Source organism: Diplodia corticola, assembly GCF_001883845.1.
Source record: "Diplodia corticola strain CBS 112549 chromosome Unknown scaffold44, whole genome shotgun sequence".
Taxonomy (NCBI): Eukaryota; Fungi; Ascomycota; class Dothideomycetes; order Botryosphaeriales; family Botryosphaeriaceae; genus Diplodia; species Diplodia corticola.
This window is the reverse complement of record NW_017971523.1, coordinates 197,557-211,945: the sequence shown is the minus strand read 5'-3', so window position 1 is coordinate 211,945 and position 14,389 is coordinate 197,557. Positions and strand designations below refer to the sequence as shown.

At 55.4% G+C, this 14,389-nt stretch overlaps 4 protein-coding genes across 4 annotated transcripts; 1 reads left to right on the top strand and 3 right to left on the bottom strand.

Moving 5' to 3' along the window:
- Positions 1-228: 228 nt before the first annotated feature.
- Positions 229-2,352, bottom strand: BKCO1_4400072 (c6 transcription factor; the record flags this gene model as incomplete). Its single annotated transcript, XM_020276131.1, has 5 exons — positions 229-550; positions 637-728; positions 774-1,801; positions 1,860-2,216; positions 2,307-2,352. 5 exons carry the CDS (start codon positions 2,350-2,352, stop codon positions 229-231), a joined length of 1,845 nt encoding a protein of 614 aa, XP_020128112.1.
- A 658-nt stretch (positions 2,353-3,010) lies between these two features.
- Positions 3,011-4,812, bottom strand: BKCO1_4400071 (mfs sugar transporter; the record flags this gene model as incomplete). The annotated part of the gene is made up of 5 exons (XM_020276130.1): positions 3,011-3,225; positions 3,274-3,778; positions 3,824-4,227; positions 4,279-4,478; positions 4,601-4,812. The coding sequence occupies 5 exons, from the start codon at positions 4,810-4,812 to the stop codon at positions 3,011-3,013; spliced, it is 1,536 nt and encodes a 511-aa protein (XP_020128111.1).
- A 991-nt stretch (positions 4,813-5,803) lies between these two features.
- BKCO1_4400070 (uncharacterized protein) lies at positions 5,804-6,745 on the top strand (the record flags this gene model as incomplete). Its single annotated transcript, XM_020276129.1, has 1 exon — positions 5,804-6,745. The coding sequence occupies one exon, from the start codon at positions 5,804-5,806 to the stop codon at positions 6,743-6,745; it is 942 nt and encodes a 313-aa protein (XP_020128114.1).
- A 449-nt stretch (positions 6,746-7,194) lies between these two features.
- BKCO1_4400069 (methyl methanesulfonate-sensitivity protein 22) lies at positions 7,195-14,286 on the bottom strand (the record flags this gene model as incomplete). Its single annotated transcript, XM_020276127.1, has 1 exon — positions 7,195-14,286. The coding sequence occupies one exon, from the start codon at positions 14,284-14,286 to the stop codon at positions 7,195-7,197; it is 7,092 nt and encodes a 2,363-aa protein (XP_020128041.1).
- Positions 14,287-14,389: the final 103 nt, after the last annotated feature.

Genomic DNA, 14,389 nt, shown 5'->3' with positions numbered 1-14,389 from the left:
TTTGCGAGCTGTAGGCAGGTCTAAGCAAGTAAGGCAACCCTTGACATACTCTGCGGTGCCTGCGCAAGCCTGTAGACGCCCGCTATAAGAAAACGAGTCAATTTCAGGCTCCGTGTCTACCACCTTTCCCACAAGCAGGCCAATCGTGGTTGGCTGTCTGGAGGTAGCTGGATGGTGTCCAGAATGACTCTCATAGACTGCGCTGCTAATTGCTGTGGGAGAATATCGTCACTCAAACCCAAATGGAACAATTCCGCAATCCTGCTGAGAAAAGTCTCTCAGCCAAGGCCAGTCCTCGAGCAGTTCGGGCGGCAGTTGAAATTGTGACATTGTGTCCATGCTACTGGCAGGCATTAAAGGTGTGCGATGAGTGGGCACAGCGGCTGTGAGGTCGGCAATGGTGTTCTGGAAAGGTGTCTGCGGAATTGCATTGCGCTGCATACGCATGTACTCGTCAATACGATCCACTTGGGAGCGTAGGCCTCGACTGGTGCCTTGGGTGCGGTACAGGCCCGATTCCAGGCTTTCAAGGAGATCTGCCATAGACAGCCTGATGTGAATCAGTAGGGGCAGGTTGTGAAACACGTGTCTCAGTCATCGTAGGCGTGGCGATGACGCCAGTCAAGTTGAACTTACAGCATACTTCGAACGTGCTGGTAAGACGCCTCGGATAGTGGACTCTCCATGACCGAACCCAAGATTGCTCCTATGCCCGCAAGGTGGTAGATCTAAAAATCAGCTCATGTAATACAAGACGTAGCAATAGCACTCACCAATGGCGTGCTGATCGCTTTCATGTACGGCACAGGCACACGGTGGAAGGTTGACAAAAGCTCAGCAGCGACGTTGCATTTCTGCTCGACGTCTGCGTTCTCCTCGACAGAAAAGAGAACCATACGCAAGAGTTGCATGGTAGCTTGGATGTTGGCGGCCTGGAAACCGAAAATGTCTTTGCAAGAGTCACCAGTCACGGGGGGTATCTCCTTGAAGCGAGTATGCAGCTGCGAGTACATGTCGAGGACTGATTGCAGAACGCCCGGGCCAGAAAAGGCCTCGGGCGTAAAGAACATGCGTACAGGGCGCAGCGCAGCACTGGCATTGCGATGGGATCGGAGACGGCTGACGATGTGTTCAAGCACACGATAGAGATCCGTGGTGAAATTCCAGCCGTGCAGCCAACAAGAAGGGTCAGTGAGGCCGGGCGAAGCGGCATGCAGTTGGTCGCCGTCGGCCTCGGCAGGATAGCGCACGTGACAATGAGCCTCGCGGGGGTACAAGGGGCCACTCCAAACAACGGAAGAGTAGACATCGAGGGTGTAGGTGGACCAGAACAGGCGACGTCTCTCCTCGCGCTCAATGGAGGTGATGTCCTTGGGCCAGTGTACCTCATCGGAAAAGCGCTGGATGGCACAGAGGGTGAAGAAGTGGCCCTTGTACTCATGCAAGGACTCGATCTTGCCGAACTGGATACTGGCAATTGCAACCAAAGCGCACGCTCGAAGGTAGTGCAGACCGATTGCGGCAGGGAGATCCTTCGGGATGGCGTCCTTGGCAGCAGTATAGAAGGTCTCGGCAGGAATATCGTCCAGCTGGGTGCGGTGGGTGATCCAGGGAGCGAGAGCGCCGTCTCTGGCCCTGCTTGCGGCTATGGAGCAGGCGGCCATGATGGAGGCAAAGAAGCCACGGTCGTGGAGATATTCACGCTTCTGGAGATGGCGGAGCAGGGTCTCGCGGTGGAAGAAGGGAAAGATGGGGTAGACGATTTGGTGGTAGATTTCCATCAGCGAGCGGATCGAGGGCCCTGTCGACGGCTTGTCAGCAAGGCGGCGGCGGCAGCGGCAGCTGGCCGAGGAGCTTACCGCAGGCCACGGCGAAGGACTTCCATGCCTCGCCAGGAGGATCGGGTGTGTACGAGACAAGATGGCGGTCGGGAGTCTTGGGCGGGGCAGGCTCAACACTGGGCGGGGCAGCGTAGGAGGGCAGGGCCTGGGAGGCGGCGGGCGTCTGGGTGTACTGAGCCGGGCTGGGGTGGGAGTCGGAGGGAGTGCTGTGTGCGACGCTGGAGGCCGACTGTTTTACGGCGGGATTGGAGCTGCGAGCGCGGCGCCACGGGCGGGTGTAGGAGCAGGTAATGTCGAAGTCGACGCAGTTCTGGCAGCGCTGGGCATCGCTCTCGCTGCCCTTGCACCGTATGCTCCGCTTGTGGCAGAAGTCACCTGCGCGTCGGCGGGGTCAGACGCGAGGCGGACGCGTTGAGGGGGCCAGGGGGGCTTGGGGGCTTGGGGGCTTGGGGGCTTGGGGCTTACAGGCGCGGGAGGCGCGTTGGAGCTTCTTGGGGCGGCCATCGGGCATCTAGAACGGATTGCTGGAAGCGCGCCTGAACGGCAATGCGAACTGGCGTCTGGGGAAAATTGGTGTTGGTGAGTGGTCTGAGAGCGGCCGGTGGAGCCACCCCGGACTGGTGCGTGCGCTTGACGCAACGGACGGAGTGCTGTTCGCGGACCGAACGGGCGGCGGCGATGCTGGGCGGACGGCGGGCGTGAGGCGTTGTTGCGTGCTCCTTCATCCTGACCATGTGCATCTGGCTAGTCCGATACCCCCTGTCCACAGCTGTGCAGGCTGGATCCGCAATGTTGGCCAGCCCAGTGGGTGTTTGAACCAGCAGCAGGCGCAAGCGGGACTGTGTACGATTTCCCACGCGGACCACTGCACATGGTGGTGTTCTAACCACGCCCTGATTTAGGCTATAGCGGGTGGTCACAGCCGTCAAGGGGGTCTACCAGCAACTGGCGGGTATTAGGCCAGCCAAACACGGGCTAGCCGAGAGTTCCATCAAACCCCGCCAGCCGGCGCCCGCTCCGACTCCTGCTCGCATTACGCCCACCACTCGACTCGTGCTGCACCAAGACCCCCGCCACCCACGGCAGCTGTTCTACACGTATGCTCTTCCATTTCCTCGCACAGTCTCGCCTGGGCCCAGCTCTTCCAGTAGCTGCCAGGCTCTGTGCCATCACTCTCTGACCGTCGATCCAACGACACCATGCTTCTGTGCTTTAGACGTTGCGGCTTCCGTTTGGATCCTGTCAAGACTCACTGACGTCTCGGTTTCCACAAGAATGCCGCCGTGCTCCCTGTACGCCTGCTCCATCTTCCAGCTGAATGGACTTGAGCTCGAGAACAGCGCATCGATCGACTCGAGCGACCTGTCGGCTGTTTCAGGGTAGACTGCAGCCAACATCAGCTTCCTGTGCGTCCGGGGGGCATAAAACATACAGAGGTATATGACTGGGATCCATATCAAGTTGAGCCCAGCAAGCAGGAAGTACGTTCGGTTCTTGAGAGCCGCGAGCACCAGCGGGTTGACAAGCACCGTCCACCCAACCCCGACTGCCCACCCGGTGATGCCGAACCCATTGCCCTGCGCACGCATGTCAGAAGACCAAATCTCTGTGGGAACCAGGAATGCCACTGTCCCCCAAGTTGCCGCATAGCAAATGTTAAAGAGGAACAGCATTGTCACGGCTGCTGGTGCGAGCTGCGTCGCCAGCTCCGGCCGCCACCGCACTGCCTCGTACAGGCTCCCAGCGATGACATTCACAGCGAACAGCCCTGCTGCTCCGCCCATTAAGCACATGCGACGCCCAAGACGATCGACTATCTGCGCACTGATGATGGTGCCTGCTATGCCAACCGTGTTTACACCTCCTGCCAGTCCGCTCTGCATGAGTGTCGAGTAGCCCGCTTGCGATAGGAGCACTGGTGCGTATGCAGTCACAACCTTTTGACAGTTAGCTCAAACGCGTTGAAAAGAATGAATGCTCACCGTTATTCCAGTCCACGATGCCATGATCTGAAGCAACATGCACAGCCAAGCACGCCGACCCAGATGATGACCTGTTTTTCCACCCTTCCCGACCAGGATCTTGGCAAACTGGAGTGGCGAGCTCTTCTTGCTTTTCTTCGCAACAACAACAATCTCGACATATTCCATTTCCACTTCTGCATCGTAGCTGCCGCGGAGATGCTCTAGAACTTCTCTGGCTTCGTCGTGCCTTCCGGCAATTGCGAGGTAGCGAGGACTATCTGGTAGCATCTTGACGCCAGCAAGCAAAAGAAGTGCCGGGAGGCATTGAAAGGCGAGCAGAAGGCGCCACCGGATATCCGAATATCCATTGTCGATGAATGAAAGGCCGAAATTAAGCCAATACGCGACCGAGATACCAAGATCTGAAAACATTGTAAGTGAACGTCTGAAGGCTGATCCCCACGTGTGCCTACAATTGGCAATGAAAACGTATCCAAGAAAGCTTCCACGATGCGAAGCTGTAGACGTTTCGGAAACAAGGACTGGCGTAATTCCAGTCAAGGCCCCGGTCCCAAGGCCTGTAACGACGCGGGCCACGAGGATGAAATCGCTCGATTGCGTGGCAGCCTGCAAGGCGCCTCCAATGAGAGCAAAGATGGATCCAACGAAGAGCCTAGTGTCTTATCAGCACTCGAAGCCTTTTCCAGGATTGTATGCACGTGCCCGTTGATTCGTCCAACCCTGTCGGCAACCCAGCCGCCAGCAAAACAGCCAGCGATGCAACCGAGGTAGTACACCGAAACAATGCCTCCTTGATGAACCCTGTCTGTTATGACGCCATTCGGCCGACCAATGTCCACTTCTTGTACATATCTGGGCGAGGCGTTGACACCTCCCATAACGCCCTGATCATATCCCTCGAAGAACATGCTAATCAGAGAGAATATCTGGATGGATATATTCAAATTTCCAGGGGTCAAGCGCTTCCAAAGCGTTGTGTAGCCCATGGTGCCCGGCTTGCGTTGTTAGGCGGGAATGTGAATGGGCAAGAGAAACAAATTTCAGGCGAATGAACCCGCCAACGCTGGGGTCTCAACTATGCGTTTGAACGTGGTTGCACACCAGAAGCCCCTTCCTGTTTTCTCAGGAAACTCACTGACAGAAGCACGCGCTCTCGGTCACACCAGCCTCATCTCAGACTGGCTGCTCCTCTCTTGCTAACGCAGGGACCGGGCGGCGCGATCCGACAACGTGGGTGGTGGGGATGGGTTCGGCGAGTCTGATGTGCGGGCGATCAGATGTCGTCCAGTTGGGAGCGGGAAGGATTCTTCGGCAACACTTGCCGATTAACCGCTTTGCCGTCGCTCACGATACATGCACCTTATTCGTCCGCCTAGCGGTTCGTCTGCTAAACGTTAATACGGATACACCCTGCGCCCATATTTCCCCACGTTCTTCCTTGCTACTTACCGGGTCCCAGCATGGCGGACCGCTCGACGGCCGTTTGGGTTGGAAGGGGCTAGTCGTCCGGCGAGACCGTCTGCACCAACTGTCTCAAAACCCGTCTTTATCGCAAACAATGAAACATGTGCCTCTGGTCAAGCATCGGGCTGGCAGGCTTCTCGTCATTTGCTTCACCTAGTCTTTTCTACACACCTGGTCAACAGGTTTCCGACCAACTCCTGCCGGAGGCAACCAACCGTTGAGAAGCGAAAATGATGTCAAACCTACTAGCGGCTTCCGTGCCGAGTCTGACAACAATGCATTGTTCATCCGCCCCTTTTGCGTCGAACAATAATCTGGAACAATGGCTTTCATAAAGAACAATCCAGACGAGTCGCAATGTATAAGTGCGACAGGTATTCAATCACCTTTCTTATCATCCTCAGGACGCTGTCGCAACTACTGCACGGAGCGTATAGGCATCTACACTCCGTTCAGTCCTACCATCAAACCGACCTTCATTAACAGGTACTCACCAGCCCCAGCATTTCCAATATGGCAGCGCTCGAAGGGAACCTCATTGTCATGATCGCCATTTGTTCGGTTCTCTTCGGTTCTTACATCAGCTTCCAGGTCTACAATGTAGTCACGCTCTTTCGCACAGCGCGGCTTGCGAGGCAAGGTAGCCGTGATCCCGAGCTAGGCGCCAACAACCCTTCCAGCACGACCGGCAACGCTCCACCCCAGGCGGGCATCGAGCTCAAGAAATTGCCCCCGAATCCTTTCTCCAGGACCAACACTTCTTTCCTTGACCCCCGCACTCCCCCGCCTGTCCCCTCCATCAGAATCACCACCACCACCACCACCACCACCACCACTCCCCGTCGTCCCGCCGCCTCATCACCGTTGACGGATGCGACCACCACTTCCCCATGCCACCCCAGCCCCACCTACCACCACTGCTCTCGCGACGGCCGCCCCTGCACAATCTCGTGCTGCAGCGACCCGTTCGATCTCGAGGCGCTCGTCTCGTCGCCGCACTCCCTCCAGTCGCGCGACGCATACAGCCCGCCCGGCCTTCTCGCAAGCCCCCCGCCGACACCCGCGCCGAGGCGGCTGACGATACGCGAGAGGAGACTGACCCCGCTTCACGCCCCTACTAGCAATGGCGATGGCAGCAGCAGCAGCAGCAGCGATGGGCGTAGCGTCGTCTCGCCGCCCACCGCGCCCGACGATGCGTTCTCGGTCGGCAGTGATGACGACGACGACCTCGCCAGTGATAGGACGGGGGTCATTCCGTGTAAGTTCTCTGGGGAGATCTCACTGCCGCCGTCGCCACCGCCGCCTTTAGCTGGTCTGGGGGATGATGGCAGCGATGATGACGATGATGATGATAGAGCGATCTCCGGACTGGAGAATGTGGAGTTGGATGAGGCGTGGCCGATGCCCTACCACCACATTCCAGACCACATCCGGCTCTGCAGATACACTGTCTGAGGGGGAGAGAATGAGGCTTAGAGTGTGAGTACGAGAGGGGTGGTAGTTTGTCTCAATACATAAATTTGACTATATTTGCAACGTCTCTTTTTCGTCTGATGTTTTATCTTGTGGCCTTGTTGTGGCCTTTGTGAGTTGTTGATAGCCCAAGTGACTTTGCAGTATTGTACATGACAATAGCTTTACCCAAAACGCTTACCGGCTCAGAATACCACATCACAAATTCATCTCCAAACCGTTTTTTTTCTTCCTTTTTTTTTTTTTTTTGCATATTAGGCCATAGCAATGGATTCGTTACTACCTCGACTATTTACCTCTACTCTCATCAACGCCTTCCCAGAATGCCGCTGAACCACTACACAAAAACTGCACCGAATTTTCTTTCTTTCTCCAGAATCTAACGCACTTCTTCTCCTCTCTACATCCCCCTTCCCCCTCGCTCTCCCATCTCATATCACCACCACTTCCCCATCGCCACCCGTAGGCCACCTCCCCCTCTTCCCCTCCCCCCTCTTCCGCCTCAGATCCTCCTCGCCCTCCCACAGCGCCAGCCGCAGCCGCGCATGGAACGCCTCGATCGCGCCGACGCACCGCTGCCGTTCCTCGTCCAGCGACCGCACGGCCGTGTGGATGGCCACGGCCGTCCTGCCTCCGTTGTTGTTGTTGTTGTTATTCTTCCGGACGAGGAAGAACTGCCCCTGCCCCTCTCCCTGCTCCTGCTGGACCCAGTGGTTGGCGCTCGCCGCCTCGGCCAGGTTCCGCACGCACAGCCGGCGCGCCTCGGCGAATGGGTACGTCGTCTGCTCTTCGGGAAGCGGGTCCGGGTCGGTAGCCGGGTAGGGCGAAAAGGCGAAGGCGTTGACAGAAGCGTCCTCGTCGTCGGGGTTGGCGTTGGCGATGGCGATGATGCCGGAGGCGACGAAGAGGCTGAAGGCCCTGAAGGCGTCGATGCGCTGGACGGCGCCCCTGGCGCGGCCGGTGCGGCGGTGGAGGTGGGCGGCCGGCAGGACGGTGGCGGCGACGGCGTCGAAGACGAGCGCGAGCATGTGCAGGACGTGCGGCTGTTCGAGGAGGCCCGAGTGGGTGATGAGGAGTTCCGTCGCGCCGTGCATGGCGTCGAGCATCGTTGAGAGGAGGGCGTCGACGACGGCGACGCTGCCGGCGTCGGAGAGGCTGTACTGGCAGCTTTGGTAGTCGAGTTTCTCGAGGATGGGGCGGGACGCTTGCAGGAGGGGTTTGGCGAGGATCCAGCCGGCGGTCGTCTTGAATGCTTGTTCGATGTACGCGGGGAATATGCCGCACAGCAGGACTTGTCGGAGAGTTGGCTTCCTGGCATCGCCTTGCTCGGGCTTCCCGACGGTTGCTGTGCAGAGCTGATTGGCGAGATATGCCTGCTCATTGTCGACAGCGGCACGCTCCGAGACGTTCTGAATGAACGAGACTAGTTGCTTGAGGGTCTTTTGTTCCAGAAGTTTTGGCGCGTAACTCTTCAATCTGCCCACCACATAGGTCGGGTCCGTTGCGGGTAAGGGGAAAGCGCTTGAGTCAGTGAAAAATTGATCGACTGGACAAATTTCGTGTGTGTGCTGCTGAAGGAACTCGACTACGTTGTGAACGAACTCCACATAGGCGCCCTTGATGGCAGAGCTTTGTCCCAGGTCAAGATAGTTCTTCTTCATAGCAGCCATGAACTGTCTTATGAGGCCCGCATAGCCCCTACGAAGTCCTGGAAGATCATTATGGCCAGCATACATGGCTCCTTCATAATCGTCCCGCATGTTGGACAATACGCTTGAAATCAAGGCCAAGCGCCGCTGACGAAACTCGGATAACTTGATGTCGACACGGCTGCTTTTTGGGTCCACCAAGAAGGGTAGGTTTCTGAGGAGCGGATGACCTGGATCTCTGTTGATGAGGCTTGTCGTGAGCCGGTGCTGAAACTTTAGTGTAGACTCGCGCTCAACGAGCGACAAGAACCAGGACAGGAATATGCCGTCCTTGTTTTCGTCATAGCTGTGCGCATCCTGATCCAGGACCATCGCCATGAAAAGCGCCGTGTATCGACGTGTCTGCTCAGTATCCTGTAGTTGGCGCCACGAGTTTGCGTGGTATGGGTCAAGAAAATTGGACCATCCTCTTTGGCCTATACGAACCAAATGATGCGCGATCATTGTCCATGTCTCCATTACCTTTATGAGAAGCGCATCGTCGGGTGCGGTGTCGGCACCAAAACAGCTCGAGACCAGCTGCCATACGGCGTCATGTAGGAAGTCGATGGAAGACAGTGAAACAGTTGTGCTGCTGATGACTGTAGGTTCAATGTCCTCAAGGCTGAAGCCGCTTCCGTAGTCCTGGCTGTCTTCACTGGCTTGCTGGCTTTCTCCGTGATTGTCTTGGTTCCGAAGGAGCCTGAGGCAAGCCTGGAAGACTTCTAGCACTTCCGCAATGAGCCTACCAACTTGAGTATTCTTGGCGTCGAACAGTTTGAAGGCATCAGCAATTGCGGACTTGTGAAGCAACGAGATAGCGGTTCCGGTTTCACGAGCTGTTGCCATTGCCGCTTTCATACCGTACACAGCATCTCCGAGTGTGGCCACTATTTGTGCCTGGTTGTTCTTGATGGTCAACTGGAGTTGCTCTGCTGAGACGTTATCGTTCCCTGACGATCGCGCAGCTTCGTATTGACTCTCGGCCTCGGATCTGGCCAGTCTGTACTGGATCAAGTTCTGAGAGATGATCTCCTTGAACCATTCCGCGAATGGCATCAGAGGCTCGTTTCCTTCGGTAGTAGATATCTGATACCTGACAAGGTTCGACCAAGCTCGCACGCTGAGACGGCAAACCTCTCTATGGGATCTAGTTTGGTCCACAAGATTGCGTAGGGAGGTTAACCGTGGTCGAAATCCTGGCGGTGAGACCCAGTATAGGGTGCACAGTAGGTCATGCTGGTTACGCAGCCCATCTAAATCCTCTTGTCTCAAGTCTTCTTCCTTGTGATAGGTCCGCCGGTGATTTGGCACTAGCCTCCAGGCAATACTCTGAATCTGCCTTTCTGTGCAAATCCGTCGCAAACACTGGAAACCTACAGCCAGAATTCTCAAGAAAATGTGGAAGGCCGTATCATCAGGTTGTACATCTAATCGAGGATGTTGGTGCAAATCCTCTAGGAAGCGCGGTGAGCCCTTGCTTTCCTCGTTTTGTAGATGATTGAAACCTCGACGCGAGAAAAAATCAAAGACTGAAGTCAGTAGAGAATCACATTTTTTCCAGCCCCAGACATGAACGAGATTGTAACATCTCGTGAGGCAGGCTCGGACGTAAACGTTGATGGACGCTCCGTTAGTCCGTACTGTTTCGGGGTAGAGTGTGAAAAGCCGGTTGATCATTGGCACGGCTGCTGCCCAATCGCCCTGAGTGGAATGAAGACAATGCTCTGGCTTGACAAGACCGCTCGAATCGATTTCCAAATACGGAAGTAGGCCGAAGACATTGTACCAAAAGCGCTCGAACGATTGGACGTGGCAACACTTGGCGATTGAAGAAGTCCATTCGTCCTTGACAAGGTCCCAGAATGATTGCTGTGGCGTTCCGCGAGCGAGGAGCATATGATTGACCATAACAACAGTTTCGACAGCAACCCTGTCCTCACGTATGCCTTGTTCGCGAGCAGTGTGACGGCGGTTCTCATCAATGTAACTTCGAAGCTCACCCATGCCCTTTCGTAAGACAGACTGGAGGGCTGGCTTCACGAGAGATATGAACAGTGAGTTTGTGCTTGCTTTCCCAGGAACGAAGGTTTGTTGTTGATCCGCAACTTGCGTTACTTGGAGCGCCAGCAATGCCAGCATTACCGACAGACGTAATCGCATTTTCTGATTGCCATCATCTTGAATCGGGTTGTCGGATAGGTTGGCGAGGTCTGCAAGGATGCTCCCCGACGCTGAGTCGAGCAGATTTTGCATTCTCGACACAAACGGACGACGGTCGATGGGGTCCAAAAAATGTAGAGTTGTCGAGAAGTATTTAGAAATGTTTCTCAAGACACAAAGAAAATCAATCAGAGCCATGGGTAGAGAACGGTCGGATGAGTCCTCCGTTCGATTCTGGGCATTTTCGAGGCGACTGGCAGTCGATGATAGGAGGGACGCCATTTCGGAGGCTACTTCTTCCGTCCAAGCACCCCATCGGAAGACTGTACCCTCGTGACTGAAGGTGGAAAGACCGGTAGGCGCATCCATGTCGCGGCAGCCAGAATTTAGCGCCTGTTGGAATTCGCCACTGCCTATCATTGTACTTTCGTGGAAGAATGTCCCGGACCACAGTCGAGAAACGTCAAAATCCATAGGATACCGAGTACCGTATAGCCCAAGGCCTTCCAGCCGAGGGGCCTCAGTGACGGTGGTCTGTAATGGAGGTGAAGAAAGTCGTTCCTGAATGTGCGGTACGGGGTCGCTGGGCTGCCTGAACTCCCGGGTTTCAACGTCGATGCGTCGGACTTTCGCTTTCAGCCTTCTTCTTGGCTTGGGTAGAGGTCGGGGATCCTCGTGTTCGACGCTGGGAATGACTACGGTTGGTTCGGGATGAGGATCCGGTAAAGGTGTAATTTCATCCTTATCTTGAAGAAACCTTTCCAGTCGGGGGTTCCTCGACTGGCCTGTCCAAGCGTCCCGAAATTGTATTTTATTGGCGCTGACATACATGCGGTCCAATTGCGAAAGCTTTCTGCGAAAGGCAACCACACGGTCTCGGGATTCATGCTCATTTTCAGATCTCTCCAATTGAGCTGTTCTGTAACCTGGCTGCTTTGGCTTCGGTTGGAGAGATGGGGGTCTATGCGCAATACTGAATTTTGGCTTTGATTTGCGAGATTTGGAGGAAGGGTTTGGCGATGCATCTCTGGGTATTGCTATCGGGTTGAGTTTCATTTGACGCATCATAGAATGATCGGTGTTGACTCTACCGCCTTCAGGACCAGACAATTCGCTCCTGCTCGGAGAGCCATCGTCCCTCTGAAGCTTCTCAGGTGCTGGCAGACGCTTTTGGCGATACTGGCCGTGTACATCCAGGATGCATTTGTGAAGAGGTGGTTGCGTCGTTTGAGGATTTGCATTGTTCCTCGTTGAGGGTTTGATTTTACTCGCACGCCAGTCACGAAGCGCGAGGTTCGCATCTTCAGTATCAGCCTCAGTCTGCAGCCTAATGAGCTTGTTGGTTGGACTGTGCCTGCCTTTGTTCGGATGTTGCCGCGCTTGACGAGCAGCGATCTTGAGGAATTGGGGGACTCTTGCAGTTCCTTCCTTATTCAGAAGTGGGGCATCAAGGATGCTCAGTTCTGGAGCCCGGCTTCTAGGCACACGTCTCGACCGCTGACCGTTGGTGGCCTTTGACTTGGATTTCCCAGGGCGTGCCCCCCTGGAATGGAGAGGTCGGTCTGATTTGTCAAGGCGATGCGACTCTGCCCGGGTACCCATCGTGTCCGTCAGCTTTAGTTGTCGTTTCTTCCCATGCTTCTTTCTGACACTCTGGCGTGGGGCCGGGGGTAACATTGGGTCAATCCAGTCATGTTCCTGAATTTCAAAAGCACCCATATCATCAAAGCTGTCAACAAAGCCAAGATCCGCTTCAAGGTTTTGCCGTGGCTGAGGCATACTCGCTGAAGCCGAATCGCTACCGGATTCACTAAGATCATCCTGGATAACGATCGGGTCTACGTTTCTTTGCCGAGTCGAGGGACCTGGACTTGCACGGCGAGATATTATTCTTGGAATACCTGGGCGAGGAGAAGCATCGGAGATCGGTCTTTGGTAATGCAAAGGCTCTGAGGGTGGTTTTCGAGTCGCTTGAGCCTGTTGGTCCAGCCTCAGCCATGATGCAGGAAGAACGCCCTTGATTCGTTTCTTCGCTTGTTCAAGGCTTTTTTCTCCATATTCATTGCTATTTCCCTCATCTCCTTCATCGGAAGACGATTCAGAAGACAAAACCGTGACAGAAGCCGTGCGCTGAAGTCCCCGGTGGCGTGCAGTACTGATGGGCGGTTCGTCATCAGAATCAGAATCCACAGATCTCACTTGAACCGGCTTTCTCGTAGATGACGTAGCTGGCGTTGACGGCAGCGGTAGCCGAATCGGAGGTAGGTGTCGCAGCTGTGGGGGGCGATGGGCTTTTCGAAGCTGTTCATTCTGATATGGAAGATTCTCGGAAGTGGGTGGGGAGAGCGGAGCTTCAAATAGCGTGTTGATTTGTTGCGTTTGATATGCGTTGCTGGCCCGCGGTGGGTGATGCACGGAGCTGGTCCTGTTGAGTGATCCCTTCTTGGAAAAAGTGTGCAGTATCTTCCGCCGCTTGAAGCCCTGCTGGACACTTCCGTCATGCTTCCTGTGCAAGAGTACACTCAAATCTGGAAACTCGAAGTCTTCATCATCGATGTCCATGCACGCATCGCTCAGACTGGTCCGAGGATTTGGTTGGGCCGGCAGTGATGTTGTCCGTTCCAGATTTGGTGGTGAAGACGGCAGTTCGATGGGGGAGCTGTGCCTTACACTACTCAATTGAGTGTGATCAGCCACAAAATCTCTATCTTGAGAATCTAGCTCTTGGCTTTCCCCGTGGTTCGGCCTGTCCTGCTTTTCGTGGTGCTTTTGATGCTCTAGGGCAACATGCACAGGCTTCAACCCTCTGGACTTGAAATTCCGGTCCCATTGTACAGCCTCCAGAGCGTATGGATGTAGCTGGATGGGGTTCCGTTTCCTCAACGCCCGTCCCATCCGAATCTTCTCGGCAATCGCTTCGTCGAACTGGATTGCTTCCCGTGGAGGTATCACTACTTGAACCAACTGCCGAGGTCCATTCTTATTCTGCTCTTGTGGGTGTCGCCCTGACGGAAGTAGCGGCGGCGATGATGTGAGATAATCAGGAGGCTCGATGTCAGATCTGGCGTCACTTAAAGGGCTCGAAAAGGCAGAGATGTTGTCTTGCTGCAATTCGTCCACGGCATCGTTTTCGTGCGTTGGAGTAAGCGGTCTCGGGAGACCAACTTGCGGGACATGTCCTGGGGTAGAAGTCAATTGCTCGTCGGAAAAGAGCTGAGTGGAGAGGGATTTCCCTGCATGCGCATGCGTGGGGCTCCCAGTGGCAATCTCGGAGCTAGGATGACCGGCGATTGGAATACCATCCGACGAAACAGGCAGATTAGGGTTGGCGGCATGGGCGCTGCGATTCGTATGAGGACCCCTTTGCCGAGAGAAAGTGTCCGTTCGGGGCGTGGGCGAGCTATTTCCATTGGTGGTATTAAGACGCAGGCGAGGCCCATTAAGTACCCTGTTTTGTGAGCTGTCCAGGGAGAGTTCATCCTGGCTTCCTAGAGGAACTATGGCTTCGCCTTTCGGTGTCAGAGAACGGTCCGACTCGGAATCTGCAGCCGCCTCAGGATGTTCAAGGGAAGAAGCCTTGGTCTCCGATGGCTTCGGCGTCGAGTCGTCCAGGTCAAGATCATCTTCCTCATCTGAGTCCGCCACGTAACCTTTGATGCGCCACTGCGACATGGAGACGGGTTGGCATAGCGGTGGCTCACCAGAAGCTGTAGGGCCAAAGGTACGTGTGTTGTCGTACTGCAGCCGGGGGGCAACGGCAAGGTAAAGCCGGTCC